Here is a 25,542-nt window from a genome sequence, read left to right on the forward strand (position 1 = left end):
TGGATGGACCGTTTTGAACCGTGTGAAAACTGGGACAAATTTTCTGCCCCCCAAAAAAAACAAGTTTTGAATCATATGAAAACTAGGGCATATGAAAACCGAGCTTCCACTGTACAGCATATGTAATGATGAGGTGATTATACATTTGTATGGTTTAACACATAACGGCCCTCCGGGGTGCCGTGTGAAAAAGCGAGTGACACCCCCTGAGGTTTTCAATAAAATCATGACATTTTCCACGATGTGTAGTTGATCTAAATGAGTTTTACTTGTTTTTTTTAAACTAAACTATTGAAATAAATGACTGCCAAGGATTTTCGACAGTCCAATATTGTGATTGCTAGCGATGCCCCATGTATTTGCAGCCAACATTTTCAAAAATACTACTGAAGCTCGCTAGATGGCGATAGTGGCCGTTTTCGAGTCGCCAGCTGCCACCCAGCCAATTCAAGAAGTAGACGAGCGAGCAGCCGATTGGCCGCCCCTCGTGACGTCAGCCACAGTTGATGGCGGCGCTTTGAAAGGTGTTTCGGAAACGTTGCTTCAACGACATTGTCCACGCAAGACCCGAGAAGAGCTTTCCGATGCTGGAGCGACGAAGCACCCCCGTCAGGCGGCTGAGGCACCACCGCAGCCCCCTGAGGAGCCACCCGCGCGGGGCTGACGAGGCGACGCCGCGGGGCTCCCCGACACCGCCTTTCTACGAGGGCTCACCGCAACGAAGCCGACGTACGAGCACTCCACGCAAAACGACGAGGAAAGCACCTTTTGACGACACGACGCACCCGAGCAAGGTTCGTGTTGCCCGCTTAGCATACCCACGACGATTCACTTTCCGTGGCCGTTTTTGTTTTTTTTTTGCTTACGGTGTTCCCTACGGGCCACCGTCCAGTCAAGGCGTCGTTATGTAACGGTCGAGGTCAAATAAAAAAAGATGGAATTGTGATGTGGGTGACACTTTCAAGTATCATTTTTCGTATATATATTTTTTTATACCACACAATACTGGATTAACCTCAATGAATACAAAATATGTAACGCTAATGTGTAATTGAAATAAAAATACCAGTGACCGATGTTGAGAATACATTATTTGGAAGGCTTTCCAGGCTAACAAACCAGATTGTAAGTGAAATAATTTTCTTTTATTTTTTTTTTTCTTTAAATCGTCAATAACGTCAACAAATGTTTTGGGACTCTTTTCGCACTCGTTTTCGAACCGGAGGTGACAATTGAATCGATGAATTGACAACTAATCGATCATGAAGATCAGCCTACCGTCGCCCAGCCGAATTGCCAAGTTGTGGGATGGAATTTTGAACGACTCGCCCACAAACACAGCCCACTAACGATTGATTGACTTTGTTGTTGAATTTCAAACTTGCTGTGCGGTGAGGCAATCATTTGTACTGAATGCACGTGCGTTCTCCCCGCCGAAGGGCTCCCGCCTCTCAAACCCCTGCAGGAGATCCCTGTTCAAGAATTGGAAACCTTCAGCGAGGTCCACCACAGAAGGCGGCGGCGCCGGCGGCATCAGACCTCTGGTTAACTTGAATCCCTTCAGTCCCCTCTCCCTCCTCATCCAGTGTCCTCCACTGCAGAAGAACAAGCGTGACAGTACACGCATGTATGTATTTGTTCTTTACTTGCAATGATCCTTGCAGATAAATGCTCTTCGTCATGGGCTTTCTCCACAACTGACGAGAATGTTTTTTTGTTGTGCAGGTCCTATGGAGGAGACAGCAATGCAAGTAATGCTAAAGCAAACTCAAAGGTACATTTTTATTATTTTAGGAATTCAATTTGTTCCTGGATTTACAGATATTCACATTTCATTTCCACCTGCAGCAAAGCGGTCATGTCCGACGCGAGGACAAGGGCTCACTTTCAATTGTATTTAATCCCCCTGCCCATTTGTCCCTTTTTTTTATTTTGTATTATTATTTTTTGCTTGCTACTTTTAGAGGTTGCCCGCGCCCCGCTACACCTCGGAGTTCGTCGAACTGGAGAAGATCGGCAGTGGGCAGTTCGGTGCCGTGTTCAAATGTGCGAAAAGGCTGGATGGCTGCATCTACGCCATCAAGCGATCAAAGAAGCCACTTGTGGGCTCGATAGAGAAGTACGTGGGGCATTTAATTTGACGGAGAATTGGTGGATATTATATCGGGGGAAGTTATTGATGCACTGAAATGAAAACGCGGAAAACGGCCATGTTCTTCACCGCTTCTTTCTTCCTCCCGTACAGGCAATATACCATGCGGGAAGTGTTTGCCCACGCCGTGCTGGCCCAGCACCCTAACGTGGTGCGTTACTATTCGTCCTGGGTCGAGGATGACCGCTTGCTCATTCAGAACGAGTACTGTGACAGTGGCACGCTATTCGACGTCATCGAACGCAACTCTACGCGCCTCGCCTTCATGTCGGAATTGGACCTGCGGGATCTGCTGCGGCAGGTTGCGCGAGGCCTGGAGTGCATCCACTCAATGTCGCTTGTACACATGGACATCAAACCAAGTGAGTCGAGGTGCTTTGCGCGACGACAGGCGCTTTGCAACTGAAAACACTGATGGAGATTTTGTTTCCAAGGTAACATCTTCATATCCAAGAAGTCTGTCAGCAGCGCTCATGAATGTGATGAGGATGACGCGCTGACCAGCAGTGTTGTCTACAAAATAGGTTTGACCTTTTATATTGGGCTGCTCGTTAACTTCTTTGTACAGGTCGTCCTTGGGCCCTTACATTTTCAAAACCCGAGATTTTCTAGAAAACAACATCTGCTTTGTTTTATCAGCATTGAGAACACCTTTCAAGTGACAGGACGGCTACAATTGTTTTTTTTGTTGTTTTTTTTTTGCAAAGATTTGAAAGCCTGAACAAGAGTTCATCCATGAGTTTAATGCACTGGGACCTATTGCTGAGGTCATTTGAAAACCAAGCCACTGTGTGCTCTTCCAGGTGATCTTGGTCATGTGACGCAGGTAAACAGTCTTCAAGTGGAAGAAGGGGACAGCAGATATCTGGCCAATGAAGTTCTGCAAGAGGTTTGTCATTGTTAAAAAGAAAAGAAAAACAAATTCCCACTTCTTAACATGATCTCCCACCGGTTTTCTTTTGTTAGGACTATAATAACTTGACAAAGGCCGACATCTTCGCTCTGGCGCTGACTGTCGTAAGCGCCTCAGGGGTGGAGCCTCTGCCCTCCAACGGGCACGAATGGCACAAAATCCGACGGGGCGAGCTCCCCGCTGTGCCCCGTGTGCTTTCGCCAGACTTTCTCAGTCTTCTCGAGGTGACCATACAATACTATTAAAGAAGAAAACTATGGTTGCGTTTTGTTTTTTTATTCATATAGCCTGTGTCAATTTCAGTTGATGATCAACCCTGACCCAACAAGGCGGCCTTCGACCTCTGACATCATCAGACACCCAGTTATCCAGTCAGCAAGCGGCTTGGTTTTGTAAATAGCAAAATATCAATAAAACTCTTGTGTATATAGTTTGAGTCACATTCACTTCTTGCACACTTTGTTTTGCCAAACTTGTGTTTGTATGTATAATAGTGTACTTTCTCTCTCCAAGTAATAACGTATTTCAAATTGGGTAAACAAGACGCAGGAAGTAGCTAAGAAATAGAAATGGTCTGTCCAAGAGGAACTCCGGTTTCCACAAATACTTGACAATATTATTACAATATTTGTAATAAGCGACATTATTCCATATCGACCCATGCTCTTGTATTCGCTCCCTACAAAGCTTACTCGAATGTGTACAAGGTCAATCTCAGAATCCGTTGTTCATGTTGCGGGCTTTCACATGGACTCGTTCGAACGTTCGTAATGACAATGCTACACCTGCTAGCTCATTAGCATAGCATTCAAAACACGTGTCTTTAAAAAAAAAAAATATATATTTTTTTATCGTCGGATAAGAACATCATAGTTCCCGTTAACAAAATAACTAGCATCCTAGCATGGCTACCGCGCTGCTGCATTTGGCTTAATGCTGCACAGACGTCGTTCATCCGTAATTACAATTAAAGCTTTTTTGTTGGGGGGGGGAACCCCCTCCCAACACATCACGTGACAGTATGACGTCAAATAAGGGTTCTTCGATATCCTTGATGTCTTTGTTGTTGGAAGTATAAGGCCAGAGGGTAAATGAAAGACAGAAACAAATGTGGCGCACGTTCCACGTGTATGCCAGCGCTTTTGTACTTTCTGGTCACAAGCACATTTAACAGGCGGACGATGCATTTACACGAATGGATGCCGATCTTCTCGCTGGGTTACGACCTGGGCCGCCTGGTCCTCCAGCTGTGGACCATCCTGCTGTCCTGGCTTTTTCATGTTCGTGGAGTGGAGGCGGCAGGCGGACCGCCGGGTTCCGGTTCACCCGAGTCACGTGACCTCGAGCCCGGCTACGACCTCTACGACCCGCGCAGCAGCGTCTGCAGGTTTCCCAACACCTTCCGCAACAGCTGGATCAGTGCCACGCTGCAAGCGGCGCTCCATCTGAAAGCGGTGCAACGGGAGTTCGGACGCAGACACTGGCGCCTTTTGGCCGAGGTGTCATCCATGACGACGTTGCCCCAGGTGTTCCACAGCGCCCTCGAGAACCCAGGACGAACGTTCACCGAGAAGGAAATGTTTGAACTTTCTCAGGAACTGATTATTTTGTGGAAGAATGACCCGCTGGATCTGGTGCGGCCTTTGTTGTCCTGGTTCGAGCATTGCGGTCTTCAGACCGCGATTTCCGTCAATGAAGTCAGGACTTGCGAACGCTGCAACGAAACAACATTCCGAAACTCGGACCTGGGCAACGTCTTGGTCCTGCCGCGACGCGCTACAGGTGTCAGCGTGTCCTCTCTGGCCCGGCAGGCTGGCGTTTTCGAGCAAGAGTGTGCCGCATGCACGCACGTGACGGAGACCAAACGTTCCTGGAAGTTTCCTGACATCTTGACCCTTCACCTGCCCCGAGGTGACTCTGCAGCGCGTGCGATCGCCAGCGAAGAGATGGAAGTGCGTCTGGAAGACCACGAGAAGCTGACGTACACGCTGTCGTCGGTCGTGGCTCACGGGGGTCGCGGCACGTACACGGGTCACATGTGGTCCTACCTGCTGTTACCGCACGTCACCGTCCAAGTGGACGACTGCCAAGTGTCGCTCGTCGAGGGACGGCCGCAAAAACTCCACAGCAGCGGCGTCCTCTTCTTCTACGAACGTCGCGGCGACCACATCGCGGCGCCGGCAATGTAACGGCCCCGCGTCGGACCCGACTGTCACCACTGCTATAGCGGCTGTGGTTCCGTTTAATGGAAAATGTTGACTCAATTAAGCTTTAGCGAGGTAACATTTAATCGTTTGGATACATTAACTCCATATCAGGGTATTTAACAGTACATAAACAAAATAGAAATGTATGTTGACCTATTTTGGGGAAATACTGTACTGTATAGTATGATAATTTATTGTGGGCATTTTGCATTACTTGGCTGATACTTCTTCAAATACTGTGTAAATGCCCTGTTTTGTTAAAAGTCCAGATGAAGGACCTAATCATCTTAAAAGTATTTGTCCTGTATTGGATACCGTTTTAAACCAAAAGAGAAAAAAAATAGTATTTACTTTTTTTTTTTTTTTTTTTAACCATCGAAAGTGACGTATGAGTTATTTCGACCCATTGGGCTTCCCGTAGTTCAGCAATAAACGCGGAAGTTGTTTCGACTGGCTCCACCGAGATGTGTTTTTCTTGTTTGCGGTCTATAAATTGCACGGGAAGGAGCGCTTCTGTTGTTTTGACAGCCGCTATCGAATGTCACGTGAACTTATATGCGTCAGTTTCTAGCTAGCTCTTGGTTACTAGTCACGTACGGTGTCGCATCATAAAGTCAAAAGAACATGAAAGTCCGTTCGTCTGCATTTGCATCATTCATCTTAATGTTTGAGGTTTTGGGGGTTGCCCTCTTCCTGAGGGGCTTTTTCCCTGCACCCGTCAAGTCTTTGTCGTCCAAGGGAAGCCTCGAAGACCTGCCCGCGGAGCCGCTTTCAGGTGAGCGCCGCCGGCTTGTGCCGACTCACTCACTCGCTCTCTCTGGAAAACCTGCCGCCGCTCACGAAATAGGTCGCTTGAATTCCAGGGGGCTCGCCCAACGCGTCTTACATCCCGCGGCCCTTGTTCGGAAGGCTGGTAATCATGTTAATCGATGCCATGCGGGAGGACTATGTGTTCGGGGCCAACGGTCGCGTGCACATGCCCTACACGAGACACCTGGTGGAAAGAGGCTCAGCGCTTAGCTTCGTGGCTAAAGCTAGAAGTCCAACTGTCACCATGCCCAGGATCAAGGTAAGTTGTTCTTGCCCTTACCGGAACCTACACGTGGAGCCCAACACAAGCTAGGATCCAATAGCTATGTCGCAAATCATGCCCCGACCCAACAGAATATTGCGTACTTTTTTAAAGTATTCATTGAACTACATACCTCTGATAGATTGAGAGAAATACTCCCCCCACCCCTCCTTAAGGGCCTTTTTTTTCATTCCACGGAACACACTTTTTGCCACGTGTTTAAAATGCCCGTAATGACCTGACAGTTGAATAATAATAATAATTGGTTTTCATTTTATAACTTGTCCCACCATGACGGGGAAAGCCAATCAGAGACCGTCGAGACGGAAGGTGTGACAGAATAGCGTGTCAATCACATCATACATAAAGATAAAACCAGAAACGTTTTGGTTGGATTGTGTATGGTGGGCTCCGATAATCTCAATGCAAAACACCACATGCACACAAAGATTCTGGTCCGCCGCCGATCTGGACATTTCAAGTGATCACGTGTGATCTCGCAAAACCGAAGAAGAAAAACTTAGATATGCGCCGAAGTTTCCCGAACGTTGCTGGAGCCATGGAAAATGGCGGTGTCCGCAAAAAATGACTTTCTGTGGAAAGTACTAATTGCTGTGTGGGGAACTCACCTTTATACAAAAAAAAAAAAAAACATGGCACAAAAACAGGCCAATTGTCTTTATGTCTGTACCGGTCTTAAGTTGTAAGAGCAGCTTTAGTACTAGGGACCAGACAAAGCACGGCCACCAAATATTAAATGGTTAAATTTAATTTATAGTTTTGTACTGGGCAGCTGGGGCCGAAACACGAAACGCTTATTGTGCGACTTCAGAGGCACATTGTGTCCCAAAAATGTTGCTAAATCCAAACTATGACCTTAGTGACATTCCACTTTGGGGGTGCTGCTGTATTTATTATTATTATTATTTTTTTAAGATTCAGGATAGTTCTAGAAAGGGGGTCATGAAGGATCTAGAGGGATGATGACCTGAGAGGGATTGAGGCGGTCTTTAGTTGTGAGACAGATGTTCTTCCGTAATCCGTAAATCACAGATTTGCTGACGACATGAGCACAAAGCAGGACTGAATACAGTTGGAGAATTGTGCTTAAGCGTATTCCGTATTCTGATCTCGTTATTTTACAATTAAGTGGGTTTTTTTTGTGTGTTTTTTAACCACAACATTGAAACAAAGTATATTACCAGTGCCACTAGGGAGCAGCACGCATCTACTATTAGCACATCCTGTCCTCTGTCACTGCATCCCAGCCTCCTTGACACATGCCAATAAATCATCATGGTGGCTGTGACACCGCCATTCAGTTTGACACCAGTGCATTTGTTTGCATTTACGGGTAAATGCGCGTTATTCCTAAAAAGTCTACATTGTTATTTAAGCCACAGCGATGTTGTCCCCTCTTGACAAGAAGCTGGGAAGGAATTGGCTTTCTCCCCATTCTTTTATTCTGTCTGGACCGGCACAGGTGTCAGTAGATATTTCTGAGGATCTCAATTTTGACAGTCAATTCTTGCAATCACCACTGCAGCAGCAATGACAGCAACTCACTGGCGATGTCTAAAAGTTGAGTATCTGCTTCATGAGTGTGAACGTAGTGGACCAAGTGCACAATTGCTTTACATCAGTCTTTACAGTCAAGTGATCTATTAAATAAATCAGGTGTGGGAATGAAGCAACTACACACGGTCATAATAATTATTCATTTTTTTTGAATATTTCTTTCTATTGTGCGGAATTGATTTTAGATGAATTGTTTCTTGAAGCAATTGAGGACTAATGGAGTTTCAACCAGGAGAGGCGCTGTGAATTCAGTTACAAGCAGTTTGTGGGCTAACAAAGAACAACATGGTCAGTACAGCCATATCTCCGTTCCGGCAATTCGTTCCATGGACCGTATTGGTTCATCAAAAACGATACGATCTAAGACGATTCAGTGGTTGGAAATCGAATCAGTAACTTTTTAGCCAAAAGTTCAACCAGTGTGACTGAAATACATACCTGGATACTGGACCGTGCACGTGAAATTTCCCGAGTTCCTTTTGTTTCTTGTAAAAGTATTGATTACGTTTTAAAACGATTTAAATCGATATATTTTCGTCTGGAAGGCTTATTAGCCAAGGACAGAGATCCAATTGGATCGTCGGAATATAAATCGATACATTGATCGAATAAATGAATTGTTACACCCCTACTTGTATCGAAGCTCAGAGTCAGAACATTCAGTGCTCATCGAGTCTTGATGGTTAAATGTTCCCCGTTCTCGATCAAGGTCGGAACCGCTCCCAAATCCAAACCATCCAGAGCTGTAAACCTTCGGTATTTTATGCACATGACCACAGCGGAGATATTCTCGGGGTTCATTGTGCTTTTGAGTGGTCAACCGAAATCAGAATGTGGATGCTTTCCATCTATGTTTTGGCACCTGTACAAGCCCCCCCCCCCCCCCCCCCCCCCCCCTCTGCTGTGCCCAGCAGGAGTGCGTGCTCCCCACTGATATTGCATTTGACATTCAAGCAATGGCACATGTCGTGAGCAGAGACACACTATGGGACAGTCATTAGCATGTTGATGATCTACCAGTCCGGTTCATTGAGCCAGCATCCCAATGTATTTTATGAACTATACAGGCAATGTTTTAAATCCATCCTTCCATCCAGTGTGTGGAGTCTTTGACAACAAACAAAAAAAAAAAGGGCAGAAAGAAAAGGAAAACGCGTTGAGTTAATCCTTCGGAATGGTGTCAAGCTTGTTTTAATCGTGGGCCTAATAATAATAATAATTGCTCCTGTTGGTTTCCCCGCCATTTAACATGAATAAAACATTTCCACTAAGACCTAACGATTAGTTGAAATTAGATGCATTTACATGATGAAACTGTTTGGTTGTGCAGCATCATGAAACACTGATTTTTCTCAGGAGACTGACACAAACATGTCCCTCCCCAGGCTCTTACCACTGGCAGCATCCCGGGCTTCATTGATGTGCTGATGAATCTTAATTCCCCAGCCTTATTGGAAGACAATCTTATTTGGCAGGCCAAAACAGCGGGGAAAAAAATGATCTTTTATGGAGATGAAACGTGGGTGAGACTCTTCCCCAAGCACTTCATGGAGTATGATGGCACACTTTCCTTTGTGTCTGACTACACTGAGGTAAGTTTGTGACGAATAAATAGTTGAATTTGGCAAAGATCTGTGAGCTTGCCTTGAGGTATGTGTTTTTTCTCGTGGAGGCTGTGTTCATTAAAAATTGCTCCATCCAATGAAATCCATTGACTCACGGGTTAACTAATAAGCAAAGTCAGTTTGTAAAATTTACAACCTGCGTGAGTGAACATTTTTCAAACTTGTTTATGCTCTGAATCTGAAATTTCACAACCCTAATACTTTGACCAGCGGTTTTAGGAATGATCTCTCGATGAAAATATACTCTGCACTTGTTAATTTTCATGCTGTATGATTGCTTTGTCATTAAGAAATTGGCGGCCATCTGTGGCATCAATAAGAGGCAATACGTCTTTCAGTTGCAAGATAAACATGGAAAGTACCGATATGCTCAACTTAAAGGTCCCGTATTGTGCCAAACCAACTTTTTCAAGTATTTGGGATGTAATATTGTCTCTACGGTGCCTCAGCAAACGATGATCCTTTTCTGCCGAGAGGCCTGAAATCGGGACATTCAAATTTCTCTAGGCTATCTATGTCACGAGTTAAGATCTCCGCCTACCTCTCTGCTCCCGAGCCAGCGCTGTCAACATAACAAGCGCCTGCGCTCTCACAAGTGTGTTTTCTACACAGAGGAAAGGGGGCAAATATGGACACAGCGGATACAAAACTGGGTCAAACAGAAGTAGCTGTCAGGGGGGCCTTTTCTGGACATTCCTATGACAAAACAAAGGTGCTTTTTGAAACGAAATTCACACTTGTATACTACGTCCATGTTAGGAAGTCACTCTATGGAGGTCTAAATAGCCAAAGTATGGGACTTAAAATTTTGAGTCCAAATGCAAATGTCAACCATTTTAAAAGACAAATAGAATCTGGTAAAAATTGTCTTGCTTTTTTTCCCCTGCAATCCTTCCACAACACCATTGTTATCAAACATTTATTGAACCAAGTCACATATTTTACATTAGAAAAGTCTAACAGCACAATGCATAGCAAAGATGTCAAAAGTATGGATACACAGGTTAATTATGTACCTGCCCCCATCGAGTAGAAGAGCATTTAGTTGTGCTGCCTGTCACTGTTCGTTGCTGGTATAGATGGGTGAACAACGATACCATACCCTGAAAATCAGTCCGATTTATGCGGTCAAGCGCCGTGAGAAATGCACAGATACATACAGTGCCGGAAAAAAGTATTGACTACGCTCTTCTCAAATTCTTACATTTTTGCACTTTAAGATCGTGAAACAAATGTAAATATCAGACCAATATAACCCAAGTGAAGTGAAAATGCTGTTTTTAAATGGCAATTTCATATATTAAGGGAAAAAAAAAAACCCCGTTAAAAGTTACCTGGCCCTGTGTGGAAAAAGTAATGGGCCCTTAAACCTAATAATTGGTTGGGCCGTTCTCAGCAGCACCAACCGAAATCAAGCGTTTTCTATAACTGGCAAAGAGTCTTTCACATCTCTCTGGAGATATTTTGACCCACTCTTCCTTGTGGAATTGTTTCAATTCAGCATTTTAGCGCATGAACGGCCTTTTTAAGGTTAAGGATTTAAGGCCACTGCATTTCAATCTGATTCAAGTCTGGACTTTGACTAGGCCACTCCAAAGCCTTCATTTAGTTTTTTTTAAAGCCATTCAGAAGTTGACTTGCTAGGGTGTTTTGGATCGTTATCCTGCTGCAGAATCCAGGTGCGCTTCAGCTTGAGGGCAAAAACCGATGGCTGAACATTCTCATTCAGGATTTTCTGTTGAACAGCAGAATTCATGGTTCCATCAATCACAGCAAGTTGTCCAGGTCCTGAAGAAGAAATGCACCCCAAGACCATTACACTACCACCACCATGTTTGACCATTCATAGGATGTTTTTTTTTTTTCCTGAAATGCTGTGCTACGTTTACGCCAGATGTAACAAGACACACACCTTTCAAAAAACTTTTATCTCATCAGTCCATATAATAGTCTCCCAAAAGTCTTGGGAATCATTCATTCATTCATTCATTTTTTTTTTTTCTGCGCAAAGGTAAGACGAGCTTTTATGGTCTTTTTGCAGTGGTTTTCGCCTTGGAACTCTGCACGGATGCCATTTTTGCCCAGTCTCTCCCTTATTGTTGTCATTTATACTGACCTTAACTGAGGCAAGGGAGGCCCGCAGTTCTTCAGAAGTTGTCCTGACTTCCTTTGTGGCCTCCTGGATGAATCATTGCTGTTCTCTTGGGGTGATCTTGGTAGGTTGGCTACTCCTGGGAAGGTTCATCACTGTTCCATGTTTTCTCCATGTCAGGATAATGCCTCTCCCTATGGTTTGCTGGAATCCGAAGCTTTAGAAATGGCTTTTGCAACTCTTTCCAGACTGATAGATGTCAATTACTTTATTTCTCGACTGTTCGGGAATTTCTTTGGATGTCATTTTGTTGCAGCTATTTTAGATCTTTTGTTGGAGTTGATTTTGTCGGGACAGATTGTGTGTCGGTGATCTCTTGATTGAACAGGTCTGGGGGTAATCAGGATTGGGTGCGATCAGTGAAAATTAACCAAAAATTGTGATTAGCCATAATTCATGATTTAACAAAGGGAGGGGGGGGGGCATATTCCAGACAAATTTTTTTATTCTTTTGATCTTGTATAATGCAGGCTGACAACAATGTGACCCGCCACTTGGATAGCACGCTCAAGAGAGATGACTGGGACATTCTGATCCTCCACTACCTTGGCCTTGACCATATTGGTCATATCAGTGGACCCCGCAGTTCTCTGATTCAGCCCAAACTGTTGGAGATGGATGATATTCTGAAGAAAATCCATGGTTTCCTCATTTCAAAGGTAAACGTGACAATATTGCTCATTAATCCATTCGACGAGAACAAAACGACAAAATTGTGAGGGCCCCCCTGTTATCTGAGTACTCAAATGCTGTTTTGGATGAATGAGCAAAAAAATGTCCACAGACACGATCCAAAACCCTTTAGTTTTCCTAGAACAATGAAAGCTGTTTTGGCTGCCAATTTTCAATTTACTTACTCAAGTGCTTCCTATTATTCAACCTGAATCCAATATGCAAGAGTAGACGAGTAAACAAGTAAATGCATTACACTGGTAACCTACAACATATTCTGCCTTTGTTCACTATTCAAAATGGGAACTGTTTTAATCATTTGTCTGTGACATTCTTTCAGCAACATACAGCAGGAAACAAGTGTTATGACTATTAAAATGCTGTATTCCACAACCAGTCTCATCTGTAATGAAAAAAATATTCATACCCCTTGAACTTTTTCACATTTTGTGACCTTACAATCACGAACTTGAATGCATTTTATTGAGATTTTATGTGATCTATGCTATTTTATGTTCTCAATGTTGCATTGTTTGTTTGCAATAAGGGACCTATCTAATTCTGTGAACATTGGCACTGATTCCATAATTCTGTACTGCCCACAAAATAGACTCGTTAGTAATTTTAGGCTTGTTTTCTGATGACATATTTGATTTTTAGCCAGATTTTCACCCGCCCACATTGAGGTCAAAACCTCTGTGTCAGCCTGCTGACATCACTGACAGAAGACAAGCACATTTCCTTATTCTAGTGCGTGTTCTTGGTCACTTCACAGATTGATACTATTGGTCCGTTCCCACGTAATGTTATTTTTCTTGCAATATTAACCAATTTAAAGTTGTTAATATTTTAAAGAGGCTAGAGGACAAAAATGCGCAAAGAAGTGTCCAATTGTACCTAAACAATCGGAGGAGCAAGAGATAAGACGACTAGCGGTGCACCCAAACAACTGGAGGAACGAATGAGGAATGAGATAGGCAGCACTTGGAATCTCCTACACCCCTCCCCACCCAATTGGAGCAAAGCCCAATACAATACTCACTATCAGCTACCCTAAATGCTCTGTTAGATGTGACGGAAAGGATGAAGACTATTGTCAAGGATGGAGTCCAACGCACACCACGCCAAGATCTTCCTCCCATCCCGCCTCGTCTGAAACGTCCACTAAGATGCGAGGGCCCCTCCTCCACCCATGAAGAATCTTATCTCCAAATCTGACCGTGAGCGGTCGTGGCTGCAAAACAGATACAAACATTTTTCTCCACTTTGATCCAAAGGTTATTGTTTTAATAATCTATAGACCTCCAAGATACAATGGAAAATGTATGGATTTTTATGAACTGCTGTCAGTTATTTGTACTGACTACAACTATTTTGTCATAATGGGACACTTTAACATTCATGTTGACAATAACCTGGAAAAAAAATCTCAAGAACTCTGGCCACATTTGACCTCTCAACATATTAAGAGTCCAACCCACACTCAAGGTCACATCTTAAACCTGGTCATCCCTGAGGATGTTGAAATTCTATCAGTTGACATGAAGGATATGGCTATTTCCGACCATTTTTGTGATTCTCCCAAAGGTTCAGAGAACCTCTCTGTCCATTAAGAAAAGGTACATAAATGAGAGTACCGCCACTAAGTTTATGGAGACCACAGCTGTGCCACAAACTGAATGCTGAGACAGTTGATGAACCTTTCGATAATTTCACCTGGAATAGCTCAAATATTATGAATGCTGTCGCTCCTATTAAAACTAAGACGATCTTGAGGTGACCTAGAACACCTTGGAGGAGCACAATGATGCTAAAGAGCTCTAAATCAAAGTGTAGGCAAGCAGAACGTAAGTGGAGAAAAACTAAACTCCAAATTGACTACGACCTCTACAGACAAAGTCTTTGTAATTTTAACGCGGTTAGTCAGAGCTAGACAGCAACACTTCTCTGAAATCATCAGTAAGAACCTCAACAATACTCACACTCTGTTTGCTGTGGTTGACAAGCTCATAACTCACCCGAATCAGATAGCTCCAGAACTCCTCTAACACCAGACAAATGGAATGAATTTGCTTGTTATTTTAGCGAAAAAATACAATCCATCAGGTTAAATATCAGCTCAAATCAGCACATCATGGGTAGGATGAAATGGAGCAGTCCCTAAATGGTTCAAGCCCTACCTGGAGGAAAGGAGTTATTTTGTAACCATTGATAGTGTTCAATCTCATAGAATGGCAATGACCCATGGGGTCCCTCAAGGGTAAGTTCTCGGACCCCTCCTATTCAGCCTGTATATGCTACCCTTGAGTAAAAATTTTAGAACCTTAATGTTGACTATCATAGCTACTGAGGAAGCACAACCTGCCATAGGACCTGTTGAGGCAGTTCTATACAGAGGTCAATGAATCAGTTCTGTGTTCATCCATCACAGCCTGGTTTGGTGCTGTTCCAAAGAAAGACAAAATCCGACTGCAACGGACAGTTCGTACCACTGAAAAGATTATCGGTACCCCCATATCCACTCTAGAGGACTTGCACGCTGTAAGAACTAAGACAAGTGCAGGGAAAATTCTCTTGGACCCTCCACATGCTAGTCACCACCTTTTCCAGCTCCTTCCCTCCTATAGGCGCTGTCGAAAAATGCACACTAAAACCGGCAGAGATTCTCATATCTTCTTCTCCCTATCCATTAACTTCTTAAATTGTTGACTTACAAATCCATTGTGACATGCTGGGTAATTTTTGCCACTCCATTACTTTTGCATTATTTTAACTGTTGTTGATTCCTACTGGCCACTTGTGCTTGAGGAATCTCTGCATTATTTTCACCATTGTCATTTTATCAGACTATCGCCTGACCAGTCACCTGAAATAACTTTTAAATTACGTGACTGGTCTGCGCCATTTGCACAATTGTTATTGTATTAGCATTACCACATCACTGGTACCCTGACATTGCTCAATGACTCTCTGAAGCTACTTGTGTATTTTTTTTGGTCCTAAATTTATGTTCCGTTGTCGTGGCTTGTTAGTTGTCGTAGTAGTGGCTCCAATTACCACACACAAATTCCTTGTGTGTTTTAACATGCTTGGCCAATAAAGATGAGTCTGATTCCGTTTCTGATAATACCAACTTGATTGGGATTCCGCCCAACAGCCCCTATTTATAAAATGGCATGTGTGTTGCTTGCCGCCATGTTTGCCGGCATTCCGGCCAGTACACTGAGTGTGTGTGTGTGTGTGTGTGTGTGCGTAACGCATTGTAAGTCACAAATCATCGCCTCCGTGGTAGCCAATAAACTACACTTCTCACCATGCTTCTTACCCGTATCATTTACGTGATCAAGAAGGAAAGAGGTCGACACTGCCGAACGAGAGTGACCCCATGACTTCGTCTCGCTTAATATTACCGTTTCCAGTTTTATTTGGTATTTTTTTCCCCATCTGCCCTCATTTGTGGATCAATTTCTTTCACAGATGATTAACCTCTCATGATAAACATGTATGTTTTGGTTTCAAACTTGATGTAAATTAGCCCCTTTTGCCTATAAATGATCTTAGTAATTTCCTACGGGTGTGGAGCATTGAAAAGGTTGGGAATCACTGTCACACATATACAGTGGACCTCTGGATACTCTCAGTTCGGCACCCATGGACGGCTATTGAGATCAGTTTCTCTCGATGGTGTAGAGGAGGGGTTTGAACTTCATTCTACAACAGTTAAAATAAATATGTAAATTGCAGTTGTTAAAGTCCCTTACCATGTATCTCCATGCCTCAATTTGCTGCAGTAGAAATTTCTGTAATGTATTTAACGTAGATATACCTCAGAATAAAAAGAGAATATTCCGGATATTAACTGCATAAAAACTTCTTTTTTGTTGATTTGATTTCAATTGCTTTTTAATTGTTTTAAGTCAAGGCTGTTCTCAGGGGAACAATCATCAGTTTTGTCTGTTTATTTTTAATCTTGGGGCCTTAAGAAGTCTCTTAAGTTTAGGTGTTTTTTTGTCATTGTAGGAGGCCGAAGGATCTTTGCCCTATCTGCTCGTTCTGTGTGCGGATCATGGGATGTCAGAGACAGGTAGCCACGGAGGTTCCTCAGAACCAGAAGTCAATACACCGCTGGTGCTCATAAGCCCTGCCTTCAAAAGGAAAGGTAAACAGATCTGGCTTGGTTTTTGTTTAAAGTGGTGACGGCTGTTTTCCCTCCCAAGTTAACGGCCAAAGAAACTTATATGTTGTGGATACACAGCGAGGAGCCTTCACAATAAATCTCTGATAACTCGTGTATAAATTTTGTTTTAAAAAAAAAAAAAATCCCTTTCGAGTGTACTATAATGATGATGATGTGTGTGTCAAAAACAAAGCATTGACACAATATTTTTAACAACAGTAACAATTAAATGTTTTAATTCGGACGTATTAGTTACACTAACACTATATTTTGTTAAAGCGAAAAAAAAGTGCTTTTTTTACCAGAACATCCCAGGCCTGCAAAGTTAAGCCAAAGCTATCTACATCATTTTGGGTTTGTTTTTCTTCACCTGGCCCCAGGCCTTAAGTCAAGGTGGAGGGACTTTTGGTACTAATACTAACTGCACCACAATGAATGGCTGTTTCCTTATCATATCCTTATAACCTTCTGCATTGTAGATAAAGCAATACTTTAAAACATTCTGTCCAGCTTGAGTCATAGTGTTACTTAAGAGAGGCAGTGTGTGCATATGAACTCACGTCGAGCTTTTACTTCTCTCTGTGAGATCAGCAGTTTTGTTGCCCAGGTGTGTCGCATTACGTTGGGAGGAAAAAGTAGGTAAACCCATTGAAATGTCTTAAATTTTGCATAAATTGGTCAGAAAATGGGGTCTGATCTTCATCTCAATCAGTGGTTCTCAACCTTTTTGGACTTGGACCCCTTGCAAATTTTTGATCGACCCTTAGGACTACGCCACCCGTCCTACCACCGATCTGAGGGGTAGGGGTGCAATTGCTACACTGGGATGTCGTGTAACAAGCATGCAAGGTCATTTTGGTATTAAAAATCACTACAAAATGAATTTGTTGCCAATGTTGAAGAGTTAACCTTGGGAAGTTTGTTAACACTGCAGTACACACATCATTGTGTGTAGTGCTTTCACCCAAAAATCAGCATTCAGTGAATGAAACGGTTTTTTTAGTGCGTTATGACACTTCTGTTCTCCGAGAACCACTCCCCTCAGAGTAGCTGTGACTCAAATCCATGCAGGCTTACCAGTTCAAAGTAAATACTGTAAATTAGGTAAAAATAAATGCAAAGACAGCCTCGTGGTCTTGCAATTTTAACTTCTTTGCTTGGGTTAAAACAATATAAAACTAAGCGGGGGGTGGGTAGAAATCTTACCACTGTAAATATTTATGATGTCACTTGGAATAGCCTTGTACTTTAGCCACTAACCAGTCTTTTTCGACTAGAAAATGTACAAATACCCCCTTTGCCTTTGAGCTTTGTTTGTCGCAACCTGCAACTGTCTCATATGTTTACATCAGAAACATTGAGCTGCATTGATTTTGTTACCATTCCAACAAATGTTTTAATATCGTAGCTCGCTTCCGCAAGACTCACAATGACACACACGGGGAATTTTTGTTGTCTCTGTGTAAACATTAAAATGTCTGCAAACAGTGATAGTTTTGAAAAAAACAGACTTCGGCTTTGGAAGGCGAATTGTGTTGCAAAGCAAGTTTTGTCATTAGTGGAAAATGTGAACAAAGGTTGAACACATTCCCATAAACAAATCAATCGAAAATGTCTGCCCTTTATAGCATCAGTCTCTGATTAGAAAACACAAGTAAAACAAACATACAGTAAATTGAGGATAAAGGCTGATGCAGGAAAATTACCGTAATTTCTCATGTATTATGCCCATTTCACCCCCCAAAAATTGTCAATAATGCGCATTATACATAGGGGTATCGGGGAAAATGAAAAAAGCAAAACACATTTTATAAACTAGTGGTTATGAAAAGGCTGTACACCTTCATTCCAATATGCCATCGCCATCTAGAGGTTATGAAAAAGGTGTACACTTTCATTCTAGTATGCCAACGCCACCTAGAGGTGATGAAAAAGGAGTAGCCTCTACTTTCATTCCAATGTGACAGGGGTACATATGCCTGCATATTTGTACAGTTGCACTTATAAGTTTAAATTTCCAGGCAGAATTTGTGAATTTTTATTTATTTATTTATTTATTTTTTTGTGTGACTGATGACTTCACAATAACCATCATCAATTTCTTCATGGTTATGGTTAGTTTACTGATATTGCTTTTCTCAAATGCAATATCAGTTTAATTTGAATCCCATTAAAATAAAATTAAATGTGTTTCGCCTGGTCCTTCATGTTTTCTTGAAAGAATTGTATCAATCTTACAAATTCTGCCTGGGTAGTCAAACATATGAGCACAACTGTGAGTTTTCTCGTTTACTAAATAAAAGTAGGGCTGTGAATTTAAATAAGAGCAAGTAAATAAAAAGAAATTATAACATCTTCAAATAAAGTGCCACCACAAAATACAGATATTTCATGTTTTGATCATACGGGGAGAAGCAAAATCATGCATTGTAAAAATGTTTTCCAGAATTTTGTGGTCCACTTTGTGGGTGCGTATTATACATGGGTGTGCATTATACACGAGAAATTACAGTACTTCATTTAAAAAAAAAATAATAATTGTAAATTTTTTATGTATGATGCTAAATGATTAGCATATGTTTGTGCATTTTTTGCCTTTCATTTCAGTGGGGATGGAGAAGCCTGATGAAGTTGAGCAGGTTGACCTGACTCCAACACTGGCCCTGTCTCTGGGCCTGCCCATATCTCAAAACAGTGTGGGCCGTGTCATTCAGAGTGTATTTGAAGAAACCTCACTTCGAGACCAGCTGCGCTTTCTGCATCTCAATGGCCACCAGCTAAACTCCCTGCTCAAAGACAGCATTCCGGACTATGAGAAAGGTAAATTACAAATCCACTGGCTTAATTAGAATGAACAACACAAATATTTGCATTAATCTTTAACTTGACCTTATTTTAAACGGGACATATTATGGAACCTTTACTGTATACAAATAGTTGGGGTCTCTGGAGTGCCTATCCACCTATCAATTGTGAAATTAAACAACCAAGTCAATCAATTTCTGAAAATGTGTCTGTGAGTGAGCCGTTCGGCACTTGCTCGCGGTTGTTATGTAACTAATTTACATAATAAGTGGCCCCACAGAGTTTCTCCGCCCATTGATTCGGACTAGGCTGGGCAAAGATCCAGATCCACTTTCAAGTGATGGCTGGAGTCCGGCTGTGCCGTAATCATAGGTCAGCACTGTAATTGACAAGTGTACTGTAACTTAGCGCCTTGGTGTTGCCTCCACGAGGCAAAATAGAATGCATGCTTTTTTTGCCAGGGCTCATGTGTGCTCTGCAGAGCGCAGTCGGGGTTGAACGACTTCAAATTTTTTGTAGTTGACATTCAGGTAGATATTTCCAGATTCAGGTAGAGAGCCAGTGTTTTACATACCAACACATCAAAATAACTAGTATGTAAAACACTGACTCTCTACCTGACTCTGGACACATCTACACACCTGGAAACATAATGCTCAACAAGAATCATTGCACGGGATCAGCTGGTGCTAAATACCTTGAAATATACTGCACATAAATTACATATTGAAAATAATCTTGATCCAGGAAACATTTTATTGAATCTTCTGAATCATTTATTGATTACCTATGGATGCCATTATTGCACAGATGATTAGTTTAACAGCACTTTCAAGACTGAAAACAAAATATCAATAATATATTTCAAAAGTAGAAGCCTGTATACTATTTAAATCAATTCACGCAGCCTTTCAATATCATTCTAATATCCGAAACCTGGATCAACATGGAAAAAGGTATGGATTCTATACTCGGGGGTTTTGGAATGCGATCCACGAATAGGATGAAAAGAAAATGGTGTGTGTGTGTGGGGGGGGGGGGGGGGGGTGTTTGCCATATACAGTTGGTACAGAAAGTATTCAGACTCCCTTGCATTTTTCACTCTGTTATATTGCAGCCATTTGCTCAAATCATTTGTTAATTTTTTTTCTCGATTTACACACAGCACCCCATATTGACAGAAAAAACCGTTGAAATTGTTGAAATTTTAGAAATTTTTGATTTATGAAAAAAGAAAAACTGAAATATCACACAGCCATAAGTATTCATACCCATTGCTCAGTAATTAGTAGAAGCACCCTTTTGACCTTTTTTGGGAATGATGCAACAAGTTTTTTTCACACCTGGATTAGGGGATCCTTTGCCATTTCTCTTTGCAGATCTTCTCCAGTTCTGTCAGGTTGGATGATGAACATTGGTGGACAGCCATTTTCAGCTCTCTACGGAGATGCTCAATTGGGTTTAAGTCAGAGCTCTGGCTGGGCCATTCAAGAACGTCACTGAGTTGTTCTGAAGCCACTCCTTCGTTATTTTAGCTGTGTGCATAGTTAGGGTCATTGTCTTGTTGGAAGGTGAACCTTCGGCCCAGTCTGAGGTCCTGAGCACTCTGGAGAAGGTTTTCGTCCAGGATATGCCTGTACCTGTTCGCAGTCATCTTTCCATCGATTGCAACTAGTCGTCCCCCACAGCACGATGCTGCCACCACCATGCTTCATTGTTGGGACAGTATTGGACAGGTGATGAGTAGTGCCTGGTTTTCTCCAGACATACCACTTAGAATTAAGGCCAAAAAGTTCTATCTTGGTCTCATCAGACCAGAGAATCGTATTTCTCACCATCTTTGAGTCATTCAGGTGTTTTTTTTTTTTTTTTAGCAAACTCCATGCAGGCTTTCATGTCTTGCACTGAGGAGAGGCTTCCGTCGGGCCACTCTGCCATAAAGCCCCAACTGGTGGAGGGCTGTAGTGATGGTTGACTTTCTAGAACTTTCTCCCATGTCCCGACTGCATCTCTGGAGCTCAGCCACAGTGATATTTGGGTTCTTCTTTACCTCTCTCACCAAGGGTTTTCTCCCCCGATTGCTCAGTTTGGCCGGACGGCCAGCTCTAGGAAGGGCTCTGGTCGTCGCAAACGGCTTCAATTTAAGGATTATGGAGGCCACTGTGCTCTTATGAACCTTAAGTGCAGCAGAATTTTTTTTGTAACCTTGGCCAGATCTGTGCCTTGCCACAATTCTGTCTCTTGAGTTCGTCAGGCAGTTCCTTTGACCTCATGATTCTCATTTCCTCTGACATGCACTTTGAGCTGTAAGGTCTTATATAGACAGGTGTGTGGCTTTCCTAATCAAGTCCAATCCGTATAATTGAACACAGCTGGACTCCAATGGAGGTCTAGAACCATCTCAAGGATCATCAGAAGAAATGGACAGCACCTGAGTTAAATATATGTGTGATATGGCTGTGATATTTCAGTTTTTCTTTTTTCATAAATCTGCAAAAATTTCAACAATTTTGTTTTTTTTCTGGGTGCTGTGTGTACATTGGGGGAGGGAAAAAAAGAACTTAAATGATTGTAGCAAATGACTGAAATATAACGGAGTGAAAAATTCAAGGCGGTGTGAATACTTTACGTACCCACTGTATGTGGATTTGTATTAGAATTATTATTTGGTAGAAAAGATGACAACAATGGTAGACATTGTTCTTGAATGTACCACCCCAATTCCAATGAAGTTGGGACGTTGTGTTAAACATAAATAAAAACAATACAATGATTTGCAAATCATGTTCAACCTATATTTAATTGAATACACTACAAAGACAACATATTTCATGTTCAAAGTGATAAACTTGATTGTTTTTAGCAAAAAAATCAATTTAGAATTTTATGGCTGCAACATGTTCCAAAAAAGCTGGAACAGGTGGCAAAAAAAGACTGGTTGAAGTTGAGGAATGCTCATCAAACTCCTGTTTGGAACATCCCACAGGTGAACAGGCTCATTGGGAACAGGTGGGTGCCATGATTGGGTAGAAAAGGAGCTTCCCTGAATTGCTCAGTCATTCACAAGCAAAGATGGGGCGAGGTTCACCTCTTTGTGAACAAGTGCGTGAGAAAATAGTCCAACAGTTTAAGGACATTGTTCCTCAACGTACAATTGCAAGGAATTTAGGGTTTTCATCATCATCAATATTAATTATAAATGGAATTATTAAAAAGTATTCATTCAAATGACCCTGAACATAATATATATAGATTATATTTGTATATATTTCATCACCATAGCAACCAATTACGATGCATGTTTGATTTTCCTATATTGGCATCCAATCGGAGCAATTGCTTATTTCCATGCCACTGAGAGTGTTGTCTGCACATCATCTAATCTAATCTAGTGATTGCCCAAACTATGACATACTTGATCACCATGGTGTTGGAAAATGCAGTTAATATTTTTATCGATGGTCTAGTTTTATTATGCTGTGAATTTCACTGTGTGGAAAAGCAAGCCCAATGTACATTAATTCATACAGACCACTTTACTATCTAAGAATACGGCCTTTGAAAGAAGTTAAACAATTCAATAATACATTACCTATTCAGATGTTACAGCAGTAAATGTTTGTATTCTGCCCCCATGAATGTCCCTAAAAGGGGAACTGGAGTAGGACAGCACAAACATAAGCTAACATGGTGTTCTCTGAGGACAAATAAATCAATCAACTTGTTATGCAGACATTATCGCACGCCTGATCGAAACAGAGAATTAAACTCTACAGTTAATGTGATAAGTCCATCTCGGTTTTGCAGCAACAAAGATTTCCTTAAATATTTTATCTTTTGTGTTTTTTTCCTCATTGAAACTCAGGATCATATGTTCTCCACCTTTAGCCGCTTTCCTACGCCTCTTGACTGTCTCTGTCACAGTCTGTCTCGATTGCCATTCTTCACTCTCACAGATGCAGTGATATAATATAATAGTTGCCGTAGGTAAAGTAATATAATGATGATAAATAATGCCAACCTCATAACCAAATTTAATGGCTTTGACCAGAATATGGAAATAGAGGTGAAACAGTCTCTGGCTTGTCCTTTCTGGTTTGAGTTTGCACGTTCTCCCTAGTAGACGGACAGGCAGAGACACAGACTGAATTTTTTATTCTCTAGTTTAGTCTCGGGTTTCCATGGTGATGAGATATAGGAAATTATTTCAGCAAAGCTACTTCTGGATGTGTTGGTTTATTTATTTATTTTCCCTTTCCCACACAGTTAACATTGAATCTTGAGTTGTCACTGTTAGGAAATACACCTGAGATGTTTATTAAGGAGCTGGTTAAGGTCAGCGTTTACAGACTGATCTGAAAAACAACTTTAGATAAGTAAAGGAACATTTCTGAGAATGATATTTTGCCGGGCAGTACTGTTGTGTAGTGGTTAACATGTCTGCTTCACAGTCAGGAGACTCTGGCTTCCTGACACATGCCTAAATGCTTAGGTATTGCCCATAGGTGAGTGTAAATGTTTGTTTTTCTATATGTGCTGTGCAATTGATTGGTGCTAGGATAAGCTTCAGTTACCTGTGAGCCTATGAAGCTGAGTGGTGCATGGTTGTATGTTTTGCAGATATTTTGTCAGAATGTATTTGTTTTTCCCAGTGAAACCAAAAGAATACAAACTGTAAAGAGGTATTTTTAAAATTTACCTTTACCTTTCCAGCACCCCCAAATAGTAAAAAGCTGGGACAGGGTCATGTTTACCAAGGGTGTTACATCACCTTTTCTTTTAACAACGTTCAATAAATGTTTGGGAACTGAGGACACTAATTGTTGAAGCGTTGTAGGGGGAATTATTTCCCATTCTTGCTTGATGTACAGCTTCAGGTGTTCAACAGTCCGGGGTCTCAGTTGTCGTATTTTACGCTTCATAATGCGCCACACATTTTCAATGGGAGACAGGTCTGGTCTGCACGCAGGCCAGTCTAGTACCTGCACTCTTTTACTAACACGTGCAGAATATGGTTTGGCATTGTCTTGCTGAAATAAGCAGGGGCCTCCATGAAAAAGACGTTGCTTGGATGGCAGCATATGTTTCTCCAAAACCTGTATGTACCTTTCAGCATTAATGGTGTCTTGACAGATGTATAAGTTACCCATGCCATTGGCCCTAACACAGCCCCATACCATCACAAATTCTGGCTTTTGAACTTTGCGTCCATAACAGTCCGGATGGTTCTTCTCCTCTTTGGCCCGGAGGACACGACGTCCACAATTTCCAAAAGCAATTTGAAATGTCGACTCGTCAGACCACAGAACACTTTTCCACTTTGCATCAGTCCATCTTAGATGAGCTCCGGCCCAGAGAAGCCCGCGGCGTTTCTGGGTGTTGTTGATAAATGGCTTTTGCTTTGCATAGTAGAGTTTCAAGTTGCACTTACGGATGTAGCGCCGAACTGTATTTACTGACATTGGTTTTCTGAAGTGTTCCTGAGCCCATGTGGTGATATCCTTTACACATTGATGTCGGTTTTTGATACAGCGCCGCCTGAGGGATCGAAGGTCACGGGCATTCAATGTTGGCTTTCGGCCTTGCCGCTTACATGCAGTGATTTCTCCAGATTCTCTGAACCTTTTGATGATATTATGGACCGTAGATGATGAAATCCCTAAATTCCTTGCAATTGTCGTTGAGGAACATTGTCCTAAAACTGTTCGACTATTTTCTCACACACTTGTTCACAAAGAGGTGAACCTCGTCCCATCTTTGCTAGTGAATGACTGAGCAATTCAGTTTGATGAGCATTCCTCAACTTTAACCAGTCTTTTTTTGCGACCTGTTCCAGCTTTTTTGGAACATGTTGCAGCCATAAAATTCTAAATTGATTTTTTGCTAAAAACAATAAAGTTTATCACTTTGAACATTAAATATCTTGTCTTTGTAGTGTATTCAATTAAATATAGGTTGAACATGATTTGCAAATCATTGTATTCGTATACGTCCCAACTTCATTGGAATTGGGGTTGAATAATTTCTGTCATCTTGTGTTTTTCTTGTGCCTCCAACCTCATGCATCTTTGAAGGGACATTATCTATTTGTTGTACTTTGAGACTGATGAAACATTCGCCACAGCCATCGACATTGTATTATTTATGCCTGTTGTTTAAGGTTCTAATATTTCGAGCAACCCTTCTGGC

General features: G+C 42.0%; 2 protein-coding genes across 8 annotated transcripts in view; both read left to right on the forward strand.

Annotated features, from left to right (window-relative positions):
- The first annotated feature begins 456 nt into the window (after window positions 1-456).
- Window positions 457-3,495, forward strand: LOC133484393 (wee1-like protein kinase). Its single transcript, XM_061786870.1, has 9 exons — window positions 457-794; window positions 1,440-1,627; window positions 1,726-1,774; window positions 1,965-2,119; window positions 2,246-2,514; window positions 2,587-2,676; window positions 2,956-3,041; window positions 3,119-3,289; window positions 3,369-3,495. Exons 1-9 carry the CDS (start codon window positions 585-587, stop codon window positions 3,459-3,461), a joined length of 1,311 nt encoding a protein of 436 aa, XP_061642854.1. The 5' UTR covers window positions 457-584; the 3' UTR covers window positions 3,462-3,495.
- A 2,210-nt stretch (window positions 3,496-5,705) lies between these two features.
- pigg (phosphatidylinositol glycan anchor biosynthesis class G (EMM blood group)) overlaps window positions 5,706-25,542 on the forward strand; it is a 67,452-nt gene continuing 47,615 nt past the window's right edge. For 4 of the 7 annotated variants that reach the window (XM_061786861.1, XM_061786860.1, XM_061786858.1 and 1 more), the window contains exons 1-6: window positions 5,710-6,047; window positions 6,136-6,341; window positions 9,308-9,514; window positions 12,170-12,358; window positions 16,392-16,530; window positions 19,156-19,368. In XM_061786861.1, coding sequence (XP_061642845.1) covers window positions 5,897-6,047; window positions 6,136-6,341; window positions 9,308-9,514; window positions 12,170-12,358; window positions 16,392-16,530; window positions 19,156-19,368 — 1,105 coding nt within the window. In that variant the 5' untranslated portion in view covers window positions 5,710-5,896. Of the gene's footprint in view, window positions 6,048-6,135; window positions 6,342-9,307; window positions 9,515-12,169; window positions 12,359-16,391; window positions 16,531-19,155; window positions 19,369-25,542 lie in introns of all 7 variants that reach the window. The other 3 variants (XM_061786863.1, XM_061786862.1, XM_061786864.1) reach the window with 1 other exon arrangement.

The sequence above is a fragment of the Phyllopteryx taeniolatus genome, chromosome 10, assembly GCF_024500385.1.
Source record: "Phyllopteryx taeniolatus isolate TA_2022b chromosome 10, UOR_Ptae_1.2, whole genome shotgun sequence".
Taxonomy (NCBI): domain Eukaryota; kingdom Metazoa; phylum Chordata; class Actinopteri; order Syngnathiformes; family Syngnathidae; genus Phyllopteryx; species Phyllopteryx taeniolatus.

Excerpts from the sequence above, each read along its gene's own strand:
- LOC133484393 (XM_061786870.1), top strand. The coding sequence starts at position 585 with ATGCTGGAGCGACGAAGCACCCCCGTCAGGCGGCTGAGGCACCACCGC. Across the intron at positions 2,120-2,245 it reads CTTGTGGGCTCGATAGAGAA|GCAATATACCATGCGGGAAG; the intron begins GTACGTGGGGCA and ends CCTCCCGTACAG. Across the intron at positions 2,515-2,586 it reads ACACATGGACATCAAACCAA|GTAACATCTTCATATCCAAG; the intron begins GTGAGTCGAGGT and ends TTTGTTTCCAAG.